Raw genomic sequence first — 23899 nt, 5'->3', positions numbered from 1 at the left:
GGTGATGAGGATGTTTTTTCAAACATTGAAAAGAGATTACATTATTTGTAGAAAATATTGATTTTGTGTGTTTAGTTATATATTTACTAACTTATTCCTTAATTGTTATTTAAGATTGAGACAATCATCACCTACACCAACATGTGGACTCTTAGGAATTGATATGTTACTTTTAATTTATGTCGTAGATATGTGGTTTCATTTGGTACTACAATCTAAGACTTTTCTGTGATTCATGTCGTAGGAGTTGGGCATATTTGTGATGTTGGACACATTGGACATTTAGGAGACAAGTTTTCAATCAACTTGAAGGAATTTATATGTTTATCCTAAAAATAGAAGTCCACGGTCTTGCTATGTGTTCATGTAGTTGCTTCTACGAAGCACGTGAACCTTAAAATAAATTATGACATTCTTGAAATTTACAAAAAAAAAAAGTCTAAGTAACAAGCAATTTACAACCCTGTCATTTATCATGTAAATGAATCTAATTTATGTGTCAAGACATACTACCCTGATGTGCAACCAGCACTCTATAGAAATATTTCAGGAAGATCAAAAAAGAAAAAGAACCTTGGTCAAGATGAAATTGATGGGTATGATCGTAAAAAAAAAATATGGTCATGAAAAATAAACTTGTAAGGTTCCACCATCAGCTAGGGAAACTCAGTCGAGCTAGATCACTCATGCAACTCAGTCAAGTTAGGTCACTTATCCAAGTCATACCACTTATGCAACTCAGACCATTCAACCAAGTCAAACCACTCAAACAACTCGGATTCGTCATGCTACTCAGTAAAACCATACAAAGGCAAAAAAATTGTCAAAACTGAACATTAGGAGGTCATCAACAAATGATGTACCCTAAATTTTACTATTAGATTAAGTGTTGCAAAGAGTATAACATAATCTACTACAAAGGAATATTCTATGAAAGAAGACAACTTAGTTAAAGGAATGTTAATTTATGAATGTTGTTAGTCTGTGAATTTAGTAAATGAATGTTGTTCAGTATATTTGAAAGCATGTACTCAATTTTTTTATCAATAGAACTAAGATGTATACAATTTTGACATAAAATACAATGTTTGGCTAATTAGACCGTAACACTGTATTTGATCATAAAAAAAGCTAACAGTTTTTCAATCTACTATATAATTCATGAATTATATTTCATTAATTTCATTAATTCAAGTACAAGTATGACATTAGCAACTAACACATTAACAACTTTTACATTAAAACTGTAAAATTAACAAAAATATAAATTCTTTCAAATTTTCTTCCACTTCATAGGAATCTTCAAGAGCCACCTCAATTACAAAGAAAAAGAGAAAACTTGTTCTTGCCCAATCCAATTTAAGGTTAAATGTATTCATATGTATGAAAAGGAATCAAGAGATAAACAATGATGTTGATGACACATTTGTCAAATGGGATGCCAACGGTAAGGATCATTCTTGACCATTTTAATAAATTTAGTGATCAAATTGATGTTTTTAAAAATTAAGAAATCAAACTAAATCTGATCAAAGATATGAAACTAAAAAATATTAAACATTTTTTTCGATTCTTGAAACAAGAATGAGTATTTTTTTTTAAAAAAACATATAGCATTTTTTCTTTATTTTTAGCTTTTGTATTTACTTCTTTGCTCTTTCTAAATCTTTAGTCAAAATAGATTGTGTTAGTTAACGTCATTTGGGAATAATTGATCAGTTTTGAATTTTCCCTTTGTTGACCACCTACTATAAATCCCTCTTTGACCTCACTATAATTTTTGAGCTATCCCTTTTAATCAAAGAGAAGAGTTTTATCCATCACATTGAAGTTCTTCAATTCATTCAACTATAAGCATTTTTGAAAATATTTTTTTCATATCCTAAAAATTCAACGCAGATTTTAAAATTTTATAAATTTATGAGATAACTAATTGACTTTTTAAATAAAAATACTTTATAGGAAGTATAAACCAAGTATAAACCATAAAAAAATGCTTATCTAAAGTTATTTCACATAAGCTTTTGACTTGGTTTATAAAAAATCATTCAGTATCAAAATTAATAGGCCATGTGTGTCTCATCTCTAATTCAAGGATGTATAGCATCTTATATATATCATCCATGCAAGAATATGTATTGTTTCCCGAGACAAATGCAGTCACCACGTTTCTTATCTCAATCCAACTGCAACCAGGAACTTTCTTCACCCCTTGATCCAGCATTTCCTTTCTTACTATCTCTGCTTCCTCCCATTTCCCACTTGCACAATACATATTTGACAACAACACATAACCAACCTCTTTTTTAGGTTCTAAGTTCTTTAGATTTTCTCCCATAGAGCTCCCTGTTCTTAAATCTCCATGTGTATAACATGCTCCAAGTAGAACCTCGCATGAATTGGTCCTATCTTTACTTGTCTTCGAATACTTCTTAGCTAAACTTCGCGCTTCGGCTACATACCCACCTCGACCAAGCATATCAACCATGCATGCCACATGATCCATTCTTTGAGCAAGTCCGAATTCCAAACTCATTGATTGAAACAAAGCAAAGCCCTCATCTATTAGCCCCAAATGGCTACAAGTCATTAGCAGCCCTGTGAAGGTTACTTCATCAGGACTTACACCGGATGCCACCATTTCTCTGAACATACATATAGCTTCATTACCCCTTCCGTTTAGTCCAAATGCAAACAACATTGAATTCCAAGAAACCGGGTCCTTCTCACTAATGTCGTGAAATGCGAGCCTCGAACCTTCTACGTCTCCACATTTAGCATACATGTTAATCAGGCTATTGCCAACAAATAAATACTTGTCTAAACCAAGATGAATAATACAACTGTGAACCATTTTTCCATGAACTAAAATTGCCAAGCTAGCACAAGCGTGAAGGACCGCTCCAGCTACTAAATCATCAAGCTGGAAAGAGTTCCTTTTCATGTCTAAAAACAAACTTAAAGCTAAATCTCCATTCCCGTTTCTCGTATACCCAACAATCATAGAAGTCCAAGATACAATATTTTTCTCGGGGGCTTGCTGGAAAGCAAGAAGAGCTTTCTGGGTATCTCCTACTTTCATATGGGCATCAATGATTGCATTCCAAGAAACTTGATTAAAAGCGCCACCAGACTCAAAAACTTTCACAGCATCAGCATGACATTCTAATTTAGCATAAAAGCTTACAATTGAGTTATTTACCTCCATAGCAGTGCTCCAACCAGATTTAATCACAAAACAATGAACCATGCATCCGCATAACAATTCCATCGACTCGGCACAAGCATTCACGAGAGCACTCAAAGTCCACTGGTCTGGCTGATACAAACTCTCACACATATCTTTAAACAAATGCAAACATGCCTCAACTTCACCACAACGAGCATGAGCCGCAATAACTATATTCCAAGCAATTTCAACCTTTTCAGGCATCCCACCAAAAACTTCAAAAGCCATATCAAACCTACAAGAGTTTGCATAAGCAAACAGAAGCGAACACCATGTCACTGCATTACAATAACTCATCTCATCAAACACTTTTCTTGCATCATTTGGATTCAAACACTTGCCATACATATCTACAAGGGAGTTAGCAACAGGAAGAGAAGACTGGTACCCTGAAGCAACAACCAAAGCATGAAGTTTTGTTCCAAAACGAAGATCAGATGCACCGGCACACGAATTTATGGCTGCAGAGTATGAGAAGTTATCAGGTTTGGAATCGGAGACTCTCATGCTATGGAATAGAGTGAGAGTTTGATGGTAAAGTCCAAGGCGGGAATAGGCAGTTAACATAGCATTCCAAGCCACTGAATCTCGTTCAGGCATTTCATCGAACAGTTTGCGTGCGTGAATAATTCTGCCGGAACGTGATAACGAGACGATTTCAGATGTAACGCGGAACAAATAAGAACGCATTGCATTGTTTCAGACTTTGTTAGTCAATTTTTGTATCTCACCACTTTGATTAGATATTCAATCTCCAGTTTCTTAAGTTTACTACTCAACACATTCTGTCATTTTTAAATGCTCCAATCCAATAATTTACACTTAAATTTAATAATATTTAAATTGTTTTTGTTGAATTTTTTTTTAAAAAAAACAAAAATAATCAATAATTCAAAAAAATTATCAAAATAATCAGGTTTTGAAGAGGATGCGCAAGATAAATTGGCGAATCCCCAATGCATTAAGAGGAGGCGTCAAAAGCATTGGCGCATGCATTTTGACTCCTCATGAGGAAGCGCCAATGCTAGTGGCGCATACATTGAGCCTCACGAGGAGGCGTCAATGTTAGTGGCGCCTAGGTGCATTTGGTTGGTGTATGCGTCAATTCATCTGGCGCATACACCCTTTGTATTTTTTTTAAATTTTTTTATATTTTTTTATATTTTTTTATTTTTTAAAATTTTTTAATTATTAATTATTAATTTTTATTATTTAATAAATAAGAAATAGTAATGAAAAAAATAAATTTACTGATGATGTAATAATTGGTTACATTGGACTGACAATAAACTAATGATCGACCCGATTATAACGTCCCCATGTTCCACATCCAGGTGCATTAGTTTGTCTCCGAGGTCTCCCACGATTTCCTTGAGGTGTTTGAGGTCTTTGTGTGTTGACCTGATCGAGCGATGACTGGTGGGAAGGTCCGACGGAAATTCCAGCGGTATTTGACAGATGTGTCATCATTTGCTTCCAATATCCGGAGGGGCTCTGGCCAACGTCGCTTCCGTAATGGAGTTCGGTACCCATGTCATCGTAGTTAGGTCGTTCGGGTTGGGTGAATTAGGGACAATATCGTTGCCCAAAATGGGCCATTGAGTCGTTTTGGAAACGAAGCAATGGTTCCTGGGGCGTACTATAGTTAAAGAATGGTTGGGTGTTATCTTGATCGGATGTTTGGGTGGTCATTGGTGGGGGGCTACGATGAAGTGACCCATATGAATCATTTGGACTATACACGGTTGTGGTTGCGGGGTTTGATTCTTGGTTTTGTGTTTGGGTGAGTGGTATGAATGGATTGCGACGTTGGATGGTTGGTTGTTGGGTGGTTGGCATGAACGGGTTGCGAGGTTGGGTGTTTGGTTGTTGTGTGTATGTGGTAGGTTGATGTTGTGTGGTTGGTTGTTGGGTTTGGGTGGGTTCACATTGATGTTGGATGGGGAATTGTTGTGGGACGTACGATGACGAAGCAAGTTGGCGTGGATCCATCAAATACCGCGGCTCAGATACAAATTGTTGAGTTGTTACTGACCTAAACCATGCCATATATTGTTGAGTCGGTCTTGCACCATGGATGACTGGTTCGTTTAAGATGTGTTGTCATCGATTCCTCCATTGACGACACATCTCTTTTGCAAAGTCTCTTAAGTCAGAATAATCCAATTGTACATCAACCCTTTTTTGATGTCAATTTCCCAAACACGTGAGAGATTTTGGAATCTGTTGTAGCATTCCGAACTGCAGTTTGACCCGGTCACTCTGGTGCATTTCCACCGTAGTGAATCGGATAATCGGTGTCTTCGCTGTCCAAACTGCAGCATCGTCATGGTTCACATCATGATCCAGACCCAGATATGACCTCCAGATAAACTATAAAACAATACGAAACGATCAGATGGAAAATAATTTGAGAAGTATTTTTAAATTAAAATATAGTTTGGTAGGATTATTACTTCGTCATGTCCAATGTGGTTCAATAGATTGTGATAGACTACAATAGCGTGTTTCAGACACTTATTGTAGTCCATCCCCCTTACTGACCACCTTAGATAAAAAAAGAAGTGAAAAATATTATTTCCTGTTAATTATAATATAAAATATAATTAATTAAATGGTAAATGGTAAAGTGTTAGACTTACTTGGTTGCAAATGAGAACATGAGTGGGCGCTCATTTATCAGGGCGAGCGACGACATTCTTGACCAACCCTAAGCTTGAAGCAAATACGCACATGAAAAAAAAGTACATGTATTCTTTTTTGCAGTTTTACACATTGCACTATATAGATGGCCCAACACAGCTGAACCCCAACTATAAGTGTTTATCTTATTAATGTTGCGTAATAAAGATAAATACATTATATTTACAGAATTACCTGTACTTTCTGGAAGCAAAAAATTACCAAATAAAATCATAATATAACACCGAGCTTTTATTATTTTCTCATACTCGGTTGAATCTTCGGACAATACTATACTGGCATAATATTGTTTAAGGTATTTTAAATTTATACCTTGCCTCCTTGCTTGACCGGATGTGTCTCCCTCAGTTTCGTCGTCTAACAAAGGGGCACCCAATAATTCATTGCAGATATTGTTGTCTTTGTTAACTCTACCATTCACGGTCTTTCCATCTATACGGAGACCCAACAACATGTACATGTCCTCAAGTGTGACGGTACACTCACCAATCAGAAGGTGAAATGTGTGGGTCTCGGGTCTCCACCTCTCCAACAAAGCAAGAATGAACTTGTAGTCCACCGAGTACGAAACAATGTTAAGTAGATTTCCAAATCCACATCCTTTAATATATGGTTCTATTAAAGGATTGTGGGATACATATTCATGTACACGGCATCTAAAACGCTTCGGATCCTAATAACAAAAAAGTAAGAAAATACAATAAGAAGAAGAAATACATAATCAATAAACACAACTCTATAAGAAGTAAGAAAAACATAGATAACAAAGGTATAAGACTAAAAACAAAAAAAAAGTAAAAAGAGAGAGATAACATACAAATGCCGAGATATTCTCGAGTGGGCCTCTATGTTCATCACCCATAGTCAACAAAGACATGATTTGATTTTACAGAGCCTGAGTGTGGTAGAGGATTAGTATGACAAAGAAGAATATAATTGAGTATTGATGAAGATGATTTGATATTGTTGATATGAGAGGCTATTTATAGATGAATGAGTGAGCAGGTTTGCAACCTAAGAAGAATGGGATTGGTTGCATGCCATGGCAAAAGAAGACAATGGAATGACAAAATGCAGAAACCATGTGAAGAATCTTTGTTCTAGGCGCTTGTGAAGAATACACATGCAAAGGAAGAGGTGCCCTTCCTCTTAGCGCCTGCATGTGATTTTTCACACGCAAGGAAGATGCGCCCTTCCTCTTGGCGCCTTAGTGTAGGGCAATGGGAAGGGGTGCCCTTCCTAGTGGCGCCTTGGTACAATTTTTTTGAAGGGGCGCCCTTCCTCTTGGCGCCCAAGTTACTTTATAACGCCTAGGGAATTGGCGTCTGTTGGGAATATTAGGGCACATAGATTCCTTGGTTCAGAGATTCCTGGATTCCCTGGGCGCATATGTGTTCTTGTCACTCTTGTCACTACATGTTAGATTCTTTTTACTGCATGCATGGTTAAGTCTATACAGACAATGACCAAGTGATCAATGCAACGCTTTTTATGTTGTCCAGATGAACAACTTACCAATGCATTCAATTCTAGTAAAGAAATGTACATATTTAATATTTGAACAAAATGTCTTCCACACAACATTACATGATCAGTCCCCAATGTTGAAGGTGAAATATTTGATCATCAGTTGTTCGGTTTTTGTTTTCGAAAAACAAAGGTAACTCGGTTTACAATAAATCGACGATCAAATTTTTCAAATCTTAAACAAAGAATAGAAAAGAAATTGCAGTGCAGTAATGTGGGCTAAATCATCTATAAAAATTCGATTTGGTTTGCAGAAAACCAGGTAAAATTTTATCAGAAGAAGATTCGAGATGATGATGATGTTCAACATATGTTTGTCAGTCACGAACAATCCGGTTACAATATAGAGTTGTATATATTACCATATCAACAACAGGTGTCTCAGTATATTGATTAGTCACAAGTGTTTTGTGAGACTGATGACGAACAAGTTGAGGTGAATGTTCCAGATGACGAAGAAGAAGAAGCCGAGATCATGGTTAATTCAATGGTGAACGCTGATGAGGAAGAGGAGCTAATACCAGCAAGTCATGTATACTGCCCACCCCAACACATGACAAGGTTGAGTTTAGATTCAGATGAACCTTCAGCAGATGTATGATACAATCCTTACGTGCAGATGCAAGGATATTTGAAACAAGGAGACACATTTCGCACAAAAGAGGAACGTGTAAAAGCCATTAAGAAATTCCACATGCAACTATCAGCTGATTTCAGAGTTGACAGAACTGATGCATCGTGGTATAAGGTTTATTGTCCGAATGAGCACTGCCTTTTTAGGTTGTCAGCTTCGTACCGGAAGAGGAGCGAGTCTTTGGAGATTGGATAAATGGGTCCAGATCACACATGCATGCTGACAAACTCAATGCATGATCATCGTAAATTAAGCTCTCAGCTAGTATGCGATGAAATAATGTCTGTCATTGGCGACAATCCGTCGTTAAAGGTGAGTACAATAATCTCGCATATTAGGGCAAAGTACGAGTACACTCCATCATATAGGAAAGCATGGATAGCTAGGACAAAGGCTGTTGAAAAAGTGTTTGGAAATTGGGAGGAGTCTTACAAACAACTTCCAAAATACCTGTTGGCTCTAAAACAATATGCTCCCCAGACAATTGTCAAGTTGGAAACATTGCCCGCATATACACCAAATGGTACGTGTGCTGTTGGAAATAGAATATTTCATCGTCTCTTCTGGGCGTATCAACCATGTATCATAGGTTTTTCTTTCTGTAAACCAATTATACAAATTGATGGTACATGGTTGTACGGAAAATACAAAGGACCGTAGATGGCAGTGGCATAAGATGGGAACAACAATATTTTTCCAATCGCCTTTGCCCTAGTTGAAGGGGAGACTGCTGAGGGATGAAGTTTTTCCTAAGAAATCTCCGATTGCACGTCTCACCTCAGCCCAAGTTATGTTTGATCTCCGACAGACACCCTTCAATCATCAGTGCATATAATAACATTGATAACGGATGGCAAAATCCTCCTTCGACGCATGTGTTATGTATTAGACATATTGCTCAGAATTTCATGCGGGAAATCAAAGATAAGATGTTGGGGAAGAAGGTTGTCAATGCAGGTTACGCATTATCAGAATCTTCTTTCAAACACTACCGCGAGGAAATAAGATTGTAAAATGAAGATGCAATACAACAGATCGATAGTATTCCATTGGAGAAGTGGACTAGGGCATATGACAACAGTCAGCATTGGGGCCACATTATAATAAATCTTGTGGAATCAATGAACTATGTCTTCAAAAGAATTTGTAACCTACCAATAACCGCTTTGGTGCATGCAACATATTTCAGGCTAGGAGCGTTGTTTGAAACCAGACGCTCAAAATGGAGTTCAGTGTTACAATCTGGACAGATGTTCAATGATGCTTCAATGAAATTCATCAGACATGAAGTTGTCAAAGCAAACACACACGTGGTTACGGTCTTTGGTCGAACTAAAGGTTGGTATAGTGTTGCCAAGTCCATGGATCACAATGAGGGCATGCCGATGGAACAGTACAGAGTTGAACTAGATAGAGGTTGGTGCGACTGCGAAAAGTTCCAAGCCTTTCGTACCCCTTGCTCCCATGTAATTGCGGCATGCTCAAAGGTTCGAAGAGATCCATCCTACTTGCTATCTGAAGTTTACAAAGTTGTCAGTCTTTCAAATATTTATAAAATTAGTTTTTCTGTAGTGGCAAAAGAGGATTATTGGCCAGAATATCAAGGGGACATCGTCTGGCACAACGAAGTTATGTGAAGGAAGAAAAAGGGTCGCCCAAACAGCACCTGGATTCGAATCGAAATGGATACGGCGAACAAAATGGTTAGACTATGTAGTTCATGCCGTCAGCCAGGTCAGAATCGTAATAACTGTCCTAGTGTTGGAACGAGCACAACCAGATAAATTTACATGTACCTCTATTGCAATATATGAAAAACTAAATTTATTTCATATTAGACGTCTATGACGAAAGTACCATTACATAAACAGTAACACAAATAATTATAACAAATACAATACAAGAACTATGTAATTACAACCATTAAAACAATTTTGAACATGTAATGCATCATCCTACGAGCGTCTTGGTCGGTCTTAATATCCACCCACTTGCACACTTCTCCGTTTTGGTTGAACGTGGACACAAGCCATTGTATTCTTCTAATCCGTTCACCCTCTCCAATTTCTCCCTCTAATCAACTGTACAAAGTCCGATTAAGACGTTCAAACGTATATGTGTTCCAAAGTCGAATCTGTATCGGAGCCGCAACAGCGGAAAATATTACATCAGCATTTCATTTCTGAATGTATGCAGACATTCTTGAAATAGAGAAAATTGAAATTGATGGTGGTTGAACTAGAAAAATTATGGTATTAGGAGATAAGTTTGAGTGAAAAATATTGCATCCAAGACGTGGTATTTGTAGAGATGGAACATCAATTATACATAACATGTGGGTGCCTGAGGGATTGACGCCCACATGAAAGAACATGCAGGCGCCAGATGAATTGGCGCCCACCAACCAAATGCACCTACGCGCCACTAGCATTGGCGCCTCCTCATAAGGGCAAATGCATGCGCCACTAGCATTGGCGCCTCCTCATGAAGAGTCCAATACATGCGCCATGTTATTGGCGCCTCCTCTTAATACATTTGGGATGCGTCAATTCATCTGGCACATCATCTTCAAAACCTGATTATTTTGGTAATTTTTTTGAATTATTAGTTATTTTTGATTTTTTTTAAATGATTATTTTTAAAAAAAATCGTTTTTGTTTATATAACTTTTCCAAAAACTGTTTATCATCTTTAATTTTGAAGTCTCTGCCGTCTCTCACATAAACATCAATGAATAATTAAAATTTTAATTACAGAAATTTGTATTAATATTTTATAATATAGGTTAATGAATATGCGTTTTGTGTTTCAATGAATTTGTATTAATTTTTTTTATCTTCATATGTGCAAATTAAAATTAAAACTTTATACTCTAGATAGATTACTACGTCCAAATTAATCAATTATTTGAATTATGTATATTTACATTTAAATTTGAATGTTAAAAATCGATTAATTATTAATATGGTTGAAACCAAAATTATATTTCATATATTTTATTAATATAAAATATGATTTTAATCAAATCTATATTTTAAATATTATATTTAAAATAAAAAATCAAATAAATTTTTTTAAGACTATGACAAAGGTTTTAATTGGAAAAGAAAAATTGCAAGGAGAAGATGGTAACTATATAAAAATGTAGTTTTTAAACAAATTCTTTTATCACAGTCATAAGTATTAATTAATATAAAGACAAATTAGAATACTACGAAATCTTTTAATAATATAAGGAGTTTAGAAGAAAGAAGGTTAAAATTTGCTTCGACATAAAAGGAAGTTACACTTAATCATTTCATTTATGCTTTTATATTATATCAATTGGGTCATATCTCTATTCACTATTTTTTACTCATTATCTTGTGTAATAAATTTTAGATTGGAGACTTTGAAGATAAATAGAACACATAGAAGCATTAGGACCCGACTTTGAGCAAGGGCAAGACGGTCTTTAGCTCAGGCCTCAAAATTAAGGAGCTTCATTTTGTTTTAAAATAAATAAAAATATAATTAATATTATATTAACTAAATTATAAAATAAAAAATAAATATGAATTTATCAAAGTTCAGTTGAAATAGAGCAAATTTGAAACATACATGATAGTAAAGGATATGAGTTCAATCCTCTCGAGTTTATTTTTTTCTAATTAAAGTTGCATCCATTTTTCTAATTAGGTTGCAGATTTGATCCTCCTATTTCGTTTTATTTCTAATTACTATTCCATCTATTTTTTCTATGTCGCATCCATATTTTTTAATTACTGTTGCATAGTTTTTTTATTATGATAAATATTAATGTATTAAATTATTTAAAGATGAATAGAAAATATAAAAATTAAATGTAATTGAAGACTTAATATTTTTTCTTTTATTTTTTAATTACTGATTCTTTTTATTTTTTAATTGTTAATTTTTCATTTTTCATTTTTTATTTATAATTTTATTTATTAATTATTTAATATTCTTTTGGAGACATTAAAATATAAAGACTTAGTTGATGAATTTGTTTCAAAATAATATTTTGAGAAAAAAAGTTAAGTAATTAGAAAATATAACTTGTATGAGTTTTTTTTATAGTTTAAATAATACTTTGAATTTTCTATTGCTTGATTTTGTTAAACAATAATTTGCCCTAGGCCTCTAAAAAGTCGAGACCGGTCCTGGGAAGGATGAACACACAATATTTCATTCATCGACAAACTCGATAATAAGGTGTATTTACCTATTCTGCTTTATGTATTAAAAAAAATATTTGTTGCATTTTCATCACTCTTTCACTAATACTTTTATCATCTTTATTAATACAGGTTAAACGTCTAAAAATTTACTTTGTCAATTGGAGCTCCACAATAATAACAGATAAAATACAACTTTGGAAAATGGTAAAATGAGAAATAATTTCTCAAAGGATGGAGATGTTTTTATTTTATTCATTTAAAAATATTTATCCCTAGAGTATTTTTAAGGCATGAATTTAACTTTTAATATTAGTCCACTTCTGTAAATAAAACTATATATATTTACTAAGTCAATTGTTTTCTTTTTTATCAGAAATCTACGTAGTTCAAAAATAAGTCAGGGTTGTTGTTCTACAAAATCTAAACTAAAACAAAGTATATTTATTCTCCATGTGTACATTTATTTATGTCATTATAAACCATATTATATTCTACGAGTTACATGTTTTTAATGTATTTGTTTGTTAATATGACATTCCGTGATGTATTTGTAGTTTCTTAAAACTCTAAGAATTTGTTGATAAAAAAAATGTATGAATAATTGATTCAAATCTTTACAAGATAAAAAATACTATATTACACTAATTACTATTAATTTCACTATCTTTTTCTATTAAAAAAATTCTATTATGAGAGTCTTAGATTTTTTTCTTTACTACCTAAAAAATTACAGAGAAAAAGAATTTTTTTAAAATAAAGATTTAATGTTCGCCCTTCCTCTTAAAGAATGTCATTGATTAGGTTGACATAAATGTTGAATTGTAATTTCTTGTATTGAAGCAGGTTGCTCGACAAAGTAAGGAAGTGTCAAACCACCTATGCCTATTTTAGTAGTGTTAGCTATTTTGGGCTTTTATAGTTTTGGGCTTTGGCTTGAGGTCCAAGTTAACCTAAATCTATAAATAGAGTGAGTAACCCTTATTTTTGTAATAGAGGTGTAGAGTATTCATAACACTTGTAATTCACAGTATTTTACAGTTGCAAAGTGAATAAGAAGTTTTCCACAGTTTGTGGGCAGAGAGAAACTCTGCAGAATTTTATACTCTTCTCCTTCATCGTTCTTCACTTTCTTTCTTTCTCCATTGTTCTTTCTTTTCATTGCTATTGTGTGGGTAATAACAATCTTGTTCATCAAGATTGATTGAAATTCTCCATAGGTTTTAGGGGATTTCCAACATCTGGTATCAAGAGCTTCAGTTTAATCGATTCATGGGAAGAAAATCACCATGGCAACGAATCATCCAAACGGGCATTTTCCAGCAAATCTTCTGATTCTCAAGAAGAACAATTATGAGAATTGGTGCAAGCAGATAAAGGTTGTGTTATGTTATCAAGATCTTTGGGATCTTGTGAAAGAAGGAGTAGCAACACTTGTAGAAGTCGCGGTGGATCAAGAAAAGGCTGCATATAAAGAATTGAAGAAGAAAAATTATAAAGCTCTCTTTATAATCCACAAATATGTTGATGCAGATAACTTTGAAAAGGTTAGTGATGCAGAGTCAGCGAAAGAAGCATGGGAAATTCTGGAGAAAACGTTTGGAGGCGCGGAGAAGGTGAAAGAGGTGGGGTTATAAACTCACAAAAAAACGTATGAATTGCTTCAGATGGAAGACAATGAAAGCGTAACTTATTTTTTCACTAAGGTTACGAAACTGGTGAATCAAATCAAGGTATATGGAGAAGTGTTGACATCAAGATCTGTTGTTGGAAAGATCTTGAGGTCATTGGCTCCAAAGTTCGACCACGTGGTAGTAGCCATAGAAGAGTCGAAAGATTTGTCAAAACTTATAAAGGAAGAGCTTCAAGGGACGCTTGAATCTCATGAACAAAGAATGGCTGAAAGAGCTGCAGGAAAGTTGAAGAGTGATATGACTTTGCAGGCTCAATCAGAAAAAGAAAGAAAAGGAAAAGATAGTGGAATGGTAACAAAGGCAGAGGAGGTCACAATAATTCAACTGGTCGAAATCGGCAAGAAGGAAACTGGTCGAATCAGAGAAAACCCTGGAACCAAGGAAACCAAAGAGGTGGTGTTACAGGTAGAGGAAGAGGTGGTGGTCAAAAGCCAGACAAGAGTCACATTCAATGTTACAATTGTCAAGGTATGGTCATTATTTTAGTGATTGTCCAAAAAAGCAGAAGAATAAAGAAACTTATGCAAAGCTGGAGAAACATGAAGAAGAAGAGACGTTGCTGATGGTTACAACAAGAGAAGAAGAGAGCTTCAAGGACCAATGGTACTTGGACTCAGGATGCTCATCACACATGTCTGGAAGAAAAGATTGGTTTGTCAACATAAAACCCTCAATGAAGAAAATGGTGAAATTTGAAAATGACAACACTCTAGCAGCTGAAGGTGTTGGTGATGTTCTGATCATGAGGAAAGATGGCAAGAGGTCAGTAATTTCAAATGTGGTGTACATACCCGGCATGAAGAGCAATTTGCTCAACATAGGGCAGTTAGTCTAAAAGAACTACAAGGTGTCGATCGAAGACAAGATGATGAGAGTTCTCGACTCAAATGGAAGGTTGATCATGAAGGCTCCAATGTCTCAGAATAGAACCTTCAAGATTGAGCTTAATGTGATGGAGCATAAGTGCCTTACAGTAGCAGCCAGAAGAGATGAATGGATATGGCATTACAGACTTGGTCATCTCAATTTCAAAGACATCAGAGACTTGAAGAGAAAAAATATGGTTTCAGGATTACCAGAAATAGACATTCCAAACGAAGTGTGTGAAGAATGCGTGCAGGCGAAGCAGCATAAGAATAGCTTCAGTAAAGATGTAGGAAACAGGTCGAAGGCAATTCTTGAAGTCATATACTCTGATGTATGTGGCCCTCTCCAGGTGGATTCGATTGGAGGTAACAAATACTTTGTTACATTCATAAATGATTTCAGTCGAAAATTATGGTGTTACCTTATCCATAAGAAAAGTGAAGTGATTGAGGTATTTGCCAAGTTTAAATCTATGGTCGAAAGACAGAGCGTTCGAAAGATTAAGATTTTGAGAACTGATGGTGGTGGAGAATATGTGTCGAAAGATTTCGATGCATTATGTATGAAAGAAGGGATTGTGCATGAGGTGATTCCACCCTACACTCCATATCAGAATGGAGTCGCATAAAGGAAGAATAGAACCATTATGAATATGGTTAGAAGTATGTTGAAAGGCAAGCATCTACCCAAAGAATTATGGGGAGAAGATGTGTCGACTGCGACATATATCCTGAAGAGATGTCCGACGAAGAAGTTAGAAGGAATCACGCCAGAAGAATGTTGGTCTGGTGTCAAGCCTAGCTTGAGTCATCTGAGGATGTTTGGATCTATAGCACATAAACATGTGCCAAATCAGTTGAGAAGAAAACTTGATGACAAGTCGAGTCATATGATCCTGATAGGATATCATTCGACTGGAGGATACAAGTTGTTCGACTCAATGAATAAGCAAGTGGTGATCAGCAGGGACGTGATCATAGATGAGCTTAAGGAGTGGGATTGGACTGAGAATGTCAAGAAAGATTCAGTGATAATCTTTTATGATGAACCATCTAGTGAAGTCGAAAGAGAAGTTCGACAGGAAGAAGTCAGAGGTGAAGCAAGCACAACCAGACCTTAAAGAACAAGACACATGTTTGCAAGGTTGCAAGAATGTGTGATTACATCAGATGACGTGGTCAATGATGAAGGTGAGTTGGTATATTATGCTTTCTACGCAGATGTAGAACCTGTCAATGCAGCTGAGGCATTGAAAGATTCAAAATGGATGAAAGCAATGGATGAAGAGCTGAAGTCAATCAAAGTCAACAACACTTGGTCACTTGTCGAATTTCCCCAAGACAAGAAGGCAATCGATGTGAAGTGGGTATACAAAGTGAAGTTGAATCCTAGAGGAGAAGTGACACGACACAAGGCGAGACGTGTGACAAAAGGATTTCTTCAGAAAGAAGGAATCAACTTCGATGAAGTTTTTGCACCTATTGCTAGGATCGAAACAATCAAGTTGGTTGTTGGTCTAGCAAACAGGAACAACTGGCAGATGTGTCAGATGGACGTGAAATATGCATTTCTTAATGGCCCCTTAGAAGAAGAAGTTTATGTTGCACAACCAGCTGGGTTTGTGAAACACGGCGAAGAAAGAAAGGTGTGCAGGCTGCATAAAGCCCTGTGCGGACTTAAACAAGCTCCAAGAGCTTGGAACAAGAAGATAAATGGTTTTCTAAGGGAGAAGGAATTTGTGAAGTGCACAAGTGAACATGGAGTATATGTAAGAAGAAGCAAGAGTGAATTGATTATACTATGTCTTTATGTTGATGACCTGTTGATAACAGGTAGCTGCAAAAAAGAGATCGAAGACTTCAAAGGTGATCTCAACAAGGAATTTGAAATGTCATATCTGGGTGACATTTCATATTTCCTTGGCATCAAGTTATACAAGAGTGGTAGAGGTTTGATGATGCACCAAAGAAGGTATGCAGGAGAAATTCTCAAGAGATTTGAAATGCAAGATTGAAAACCAACTTCGACTCCAATTGAGCCCAGATTACTACTGTCGAAATATTCAGATGAAGATGATGTCGACCCAACCCAATATAGAAGACTTATTGGGTCACTTAGATACCTTTGTCATACAAGACCTGACTTAGCATACATTGTACGTTTGGTGAGTAGGTTCATGCAGAAGCCAAAGGTATCACATCTAGCAGCGACGAAGAGGATACTAAGGTATCTGAAAGGAACTCTCGACTATGGAATTTTGTTTCCTGCAGCTGATGAAGGAAAAGAATGCAAATTAGTGGGATACACCGACTCAAGTTGGTGTAGTGATGCTGAGGATCGAAAATCCACAGTTGGCTATGTGTTTATGCTAGGTGGTGCAGCGGTTGCTTGGAGTTCGAGAAAAGAGCCAGTAGTGACATTATCTTCGTGCAAAGCAGAATACATAGTTGTTTCTATTTGTGCATGTCAAGCAACATGGATGGTGAATCTGGTCGAAGAGATAACAGTGAAGAATCATGGAGCAATTACCATGAAGATCGACAGCATGTCAGCTATCAATCTAGAGAAGAATCTGATAGCACATGGTCGAAGAAAGCACATCAAAATGAGGTTCCATTATCTTCAAGAGCATGTAGCAGATGGGAGGATGAACGTGGAACACTGCAGAACTGAGAATCAGATTGTTGATATCATGACGAATGGAGTACAGGTCGAAGTGTTCAGAAGACTAAGAGTTATGATGAATGTAGATAGCTTAGACACAATGAATTAGGTGGTGTGTTGAATTGTAATTCCTTGTGTAGAAGAAGGTTGCTCGACAAAGTAAAGAAGTGTCAAACCACCTATGCCTATTTTGTAGTGTTAGCTATTTTGGGCTTTTATGGTTTTGGGCTTTAGCTTGAGGTCCAAGTTAACCTAAATCTATAAATAGAGTGAGTAACCCTTATTTTTGTAATAGAGGTGTGGAGTATTCATAAAACTTGTAATTCACAGTATTTTGCAGTTGCAAAGTGAATAAGAAGTTTTCCACAGTTTATGGGCAGAGAGAAACTTTGCAGAATTTTATTACCCTTCTCCTTCATCGTTCTTTACTTTCTTTCTTTCTCCATTGTTCTTTCTTTTCATTGCTATTGTGTGGGTAATAATAATATTATTCATCAAGATTGATTGAAATTCTTCATAGGTTTTTGGGGATTTCCAACAATAAATAGTATTTTATATGCTTGAGTTCTTGAATATAATTTTGAATATTTTTGTTTACTATTTTCAAAATGTAATAATATTATTAGCATGTTTAGACAAAATAAGTTTATTTTTATCTTATATTTATTTAATCTATAATAATTGTGTCTAAGTATAATTATTTTTAGCATGACATATATCAAAGAGAGGTTATGGTTTTATACTAATCATGTTTAAATAATATTATTTTTAATAGAACGTATAACAAAAACTTCATAAAATAGATATTCTTTCAATCACACTCTATTAGTTTAATTCAATGTTTTAAAAAGCAGACCAGATATTAAACCGATGAAATTTATGATTTAAGGTTTAGTTGATTCAATCGGTTGAACCTCCGGTCGAACCGTTTATTAAATGAACTAATAATATGAAACTAAATTTGATAGATATGTCACACATAATCATACGTTTACAAATTAATAAAATAAATATTTCAAAAATCTATTATAAAGTTAATACAACAATATCGATAATACATATAATAACATAACATAGTTATACACTTCATTTCAACCTTCATTTAAGAATAATTTGACCAACTTAAAGAATTATAATAAAAAAGTTAAACTAATTCAAACCAAAATTAAAATAATAGAATATAATAACTAAAGTAAAGTTCAAATAATTAAGAATACCTAAATTAAATAAGATAGAATACCAAAAATTAATAATACAATATACTTCATTAAACAACAAAAAAAATTGAATTTGAATTGAATCACGACAAAAAAATCTTAATTGACAACAAACAATATTGACTTGAACGACAATCAATATTGAGTTAGATATCGTGACTATGTTTAAAAGAGACGGCGTGATGATGATGAAGTGTGGTTGAAAGAAAAAATATAATAGAGTGACAAAATTTAGAAGTTTGTATGGTTGTAAAAAAAAAATATGAAATTCTTTTTTGTGATTGGGGAATGTATGTTAAGTTTTGATATTGATATATTAAATTTAAAATAAAAAAATGGTTAATTTTATGCATTTTTTTGAACCGGACGGTTTTACAAAATCGACTTTGATTCTTTTGTTCGAATGGTTTTAGACGGTTCAACCCATACTTTTGGTTTTACTCCGGTTTTGATCCACTAACGGTTTTAAAAGGTTGACTCAACCGGATTCATCTCGAATTCTCGATCCAACTGGTTGAATCGGCTTATTCGGTCTGATTTTTAAAATATTGGTTTAATTTTATTTGAGGGTTTCTAAATAATATTAATTAGTGCAACATACAATATAAACCTCATAAAAAGATATACACACATTTATCTTTCTCTATTGTGCGTATTAAAAAGAGCGGACAGACGAGCACGGGAGTGCCCGTCTAAACACTGGTGGATATAAATAGTTTATAACTGTTTTAAGATAATAAAAATCGATAATAGTAATTAATTTTAATAACCGATTATAATATATGAATTATATAAGTTTATGAATTGGTTATGAAAATTAATCTTCTGTGAGCATCCATAGTTAGTGCAACTATGACTTATTTACTCTACAAGTAATCTTATGAACATGCAATGATAGGAATGATAGGTAAAAATAATGGTGTTATAATCGATGTTTAAAAATTAGATCAGTTATCAAACTGATAAGGGTACTTGATCATTGGTTTATTGATCGAACTACATGGTTATGGTTACTGGTCAAAACACATGAGTAAATTGGATTAAATTGGATAATTCAATTTAATAAATTGATCTCTATAATAAAACTATTATTATTAAGCGAGTCGGGCCGAATGAATTTGTCTCTAAAAAAATTATGACATCTACAAAATTTCAGAAGTTCATTCTTTAAATTCATATTTTAAACATAATCATCACACACAACAAAATAATAAAAAATACAATTTTAAATAAATTTTGAACAAAGTTTAATTGCAACATAAATTGAATAACAAAATAATTGTAATGTCTAATAAATTTAATTCTAAAGAGGGAAAGTTATTCAAAATAAGTTTTGAATAAAGTCTACTTATATTTTGATTTTTTTTTTAATTATCAAAACGACATCATTTTGTCTGAGGAAAAAAGGCAAGCATTTTTGTTATAGAGATCAATTTATTAAACCGAATCATTTGATTTAATTTGATTTAGTCATGTAGTTTGACCAAAAACTCGATGGTTTGATCAATAAACCAATGATCCAGTATCCTAATCAGTTTGATTACCGATCCAATTTTTTAATATTGATTACAACACCATCATCTTTACCTATCATTATGTGTTCATGATGGTTTTGGCTAATTATAGTCGGTTCACACTGGTTCATTAACTTACTCGGTCTAGCAATTAGACCATACTGATGACCCCTCTGATTCCTGATACGACCGGGCGGTCCGATACAATTTTTAAAGTTGGTTGTAATTAATTGAATTGTGTTAATACTCAAATTGAAGTTACAAGACTTGTTAGTTAAGTGACAAGCTTAACTAACTTAACAAATTAACTAACAAGTTAGTTATACAACTAGAAACCTATGAACAAGCTCAACCAATGGATTAACTAATTAACACACCCATTAATACATAGTTCTAAATGAATATCAATCCTAATAGTTCCTTTAAAAATTCAAATTTGTCAATCTTCAATGTCTTTGTAAAACTATGTGAATGTTGCACTTTGGTTGGACAATACGTGACCTCAAGCATTCTCTATATACTTGCTCCTTCCATGTGAGATTGGATTATTTGTTAGATTTATAGCTAATCTATTGTTAATCATGAGCTTCAATGACTTTGCACTTCACATTTTAGCTCGTTCATCAAAGACTCTACTCAAATTGCTTGACAAGAAACAAATGTCCCAACAACATGCTTGGTTTCACAAGAGGATAATACATTTACATGTTGTTTCTTATTGCACAAAAATATGGTTTTTGCTTCATCGCATAGCTTAAAGTGATCCTTCTATCAATTATGTATGCATACCATTCAGAATATGAATATCCTATTAAGCATGCATTCTTCTCATTCATCAAAGGTAAAAATAGCAAGCCAATCTTCATTTTTTTTCTTTAGGATACCTCGGTATCCTCTTTGCATCCATTAAATGAGGTTTCATAGGCTCAATCCTAAATAAGTCGATGATGTTTATTGCATAGCAGATGCCATATGTGTTATTGCATAAGTATCTCAATGAACCTACACTTTGCTTGAACATGGTTTCCTCTACCCTCACTTCATCACTATATTCATCAAGTTTTGCATTTGTTTCTAATGGAAATCTGACTATGTTGTAACTTGTCCTTTCAAATATGTCTTATGTTGATGCACACCATGTCTTCCTTGACTTAACTACTACAAAATAAACCTTTTGTAACACCAATATTACAACGGTCTTCTGTTAATTGTGGTAATAGTTCTTTTTTGGACGCTTTTTTTTTGTATTTACTAAAGGACATTTGACAAAGGTCATAAGTACCAACCATAGTGAAATGAATCTATAGTGAAATGGTTTGAATCTCAGCACTAATAATTTTCCATTTATTGTGACATAATGGGTTTGACCTTGTATATCACCACGGTTTATATAATCAACCGTGGTGTAAATTGCAATTATTTCATCACAGTTTGTATTGTCAACCATGGTGAAAGGTGTTACTTATTTATATATAAGAAAAGTTCCAGCTTCAGTACATTACAGTTGTCTCTCTCAAAACAAAACCTTAACATCTCTTTCACCCGTCTCTCTCAAAATATGATCGTAACATTTATGTCACTCGTCTCTCTCATATGGAAACCCCAAACATATGCAGCCAACTCCTATTCTTTGAAGGATCCCTTTGTTGCATCAAATCTTAGCAAATGGCTACTTTACAGGTTCATCTTCACTATAGTTTTTTGTTTCAAAATATGTATCTATTATTATTTATGTTTCTATATCTTGTTTCATAATGTTTGAACTTTCTGCTTGTTTTGACTTGTGGGTAGGGATGTTTGTTTTAATAACGAAGACGAAGCTAAAGTGAGCATTGCAAACTTGTGAGAAAGACCCAGAATTACATAGACACGAGTTTGCAACTTTAACTTCAACTTCATCCTTCTTTCATTATGGATGTCATTATATGTATGTTTCTGAAACATTTTATAAGTTGATATGTTTATTTTATCGTGTTTGTTGTTCAAGGTTTGTTGTTGATGAATATTATTTTTAATCTTTGTTTAAAAGATGAGTTTATTATATCTTATATGTTTTTAGTATTTTTGCAATTCCTTACTGAATATATAACTTTTCATAATGCATTAGAAAATTACAATATTATAGATAAAATTATATAAGAAAACAAGTACACATTCAATTCTTGAAAAAAATTCTTCATCCTGTTATCTGCATTTAGTTCTTTAACAGTTATAACTTTATTTAATGCTTGTAGTTCTTCCATCACCCCTTTCTCCACCTATAATTTTGTTTATAAAGTAAATAATATTTTTCAAAATGAATTAGAGGTGAAGGAAGGGGAGATGGAAGAACTAGAAGCATTAAATAAAGTTTTAACTGTTAAAGAGAAAAATATGGATAACTTAGTTGAATAACTTTTGTCAAACATTAAACGTGAACTTATTCTTCTAATATATCTTAATTTGTCATGTTATAATGTTCTATATCAGATTGAAAGGTTATATGTTTAATGAGCATTGGTAAAATAAGAATTTTACATAATTTATAATAAACTCAGGTGTATATATCACAATAGTTGTTTATACAACAGTTGTTAAATATTATGAATTAAAGAATATCTCAGCGGTTGTTTAAAGTAATTGTTGTGGTAGGTAGCGCACTACATAGCTTATAATCATGGTCGTATGACTGTGGTAGAAAGCATCATACATACAATCATATCTTAACTCACAACGGTTGGTCCGTGTGGTGGTATCATTTTTTCAACTGTTGTGATAGGTGTTTTCCGTAGTAGTGCTTTCACAAATTTCATGCCAATAAAGCATGAGAGTTTACCTAAATAACTCATCTCAGATTCAACCTTCATTTTGACTTTTATGTTCTTAATCTTAAATTAATTGTTGTCAATGATGAGCAAGTCATCCACACACAAACATATCATCATGATGCTTGAGTTGTTGGAACTCTTCAGATATACACCATACTCAACCGTGCATTTTTTTAATCCAAGTTGGATAAAACAATTGGTCAGTTTTTTTGTTCCATGTTCTGGGACTTGCTTTATTTCATACAAATCTCTGTGCATCTTGTACACTATATGTGTATTGCCTTTCACTTCAATTTCAAGTGGTTCAGTGAAAAACATTGTTTCTTCCAAAGGATCATTTAGGAAGGAAGACTTGACATCCAAGTAATAAAGAGACCAGTTTTTGCTACTATCTTTTTGCACAACTAGTCACATTGTCTCAAGTCTTGCTACAAGAGCTATTGTGAAATTGATAGAATAATTAAAACCACTTCAGAAGAATTATTCAAAATTCAATCATACTAAGAAATTTGATGGATGGAACAAAGAACAATGGAAATCAGACAAATGGCCTCAAGCAATAAGAATAATAATAGGCGAGAACACAAGAAATTTCTTTACCCATATCCATCAAATCGATATACGTTTTAGGGAAATAGCGGCTCTCAAATTCACTATACTTCAAAAGTTGTTACAAGAGATTACAATGAGTTACAAGAAAATAGTATTTGCAATTTCCAAGAGCAAACCTTATTTTCTACCCCCAAGTGTTTCTCACTCTCCATATAAAGTGTTTATCAATCCTTATGATAACCCCAAAAGGCTTCCAAATCCCTCGGATATAGTTCTAAATAATTTTACCTTTTGCTTGTCACTAGGATTTCTA

At 34.0% G+C, this 23899-nt stretch overlaps 1 protein-coding gene across 1 annotated transcript; it reads right to left on the bottom strand.

Moving 5' to 3' along the window:
- Positions 1–1986: 1986 nt before the first annotated feature.
- Positions 1987–4024, bottom strand: LOC127073361 (pentatricopeptide repeat-containing protein At2g36980, mitochondrial). Its single transcript, XM_051014513.1, has one exon. It carries the CDS (start codon positions 3917–3919, stop codon positions 2045–2047), a length of 1875 nt encoding a protein of 624 aa, XP_050870470.1. The 5' UTR covers positions 3920–4024; the 3' UTR covers positions 1987–2044.
- Positions 4025–23899: the final 19875 nt, after the last annotated feature.

This window comes from Lathyrus oleraceus, chromosome 4, assembly GCF_024323335.1.
Source record: "Lathyrus oleraceus cultivar Zhongwan6 chromosome 4, CAAS_Psat_ZW6_1.0, whole genome shotgun sequence".
In the NCBI taxonomy this organism is placed as follows: Eukaryota; Viridiplantae; Streptophyta; class Magnoliopsida; order Fabales; family Fabaceae; genus Lathyrus; species Lathyrus oleraceus.
The sequence above is the reverse complement of the archived record's forward strand: the minus strand, read 5'-3'. Positions and strand labels throughout refer to the sequence as shown.

Excerpts from the sequence above, each read along its gene's own strand:
- LOC127073361 (XM_051014513.1), bottom strand. The coding sequence starts at position 3,919 with ATGCGTTCTTATTTGTTCCGCGTTACATCTGAAATCGTCTCGTTATCA.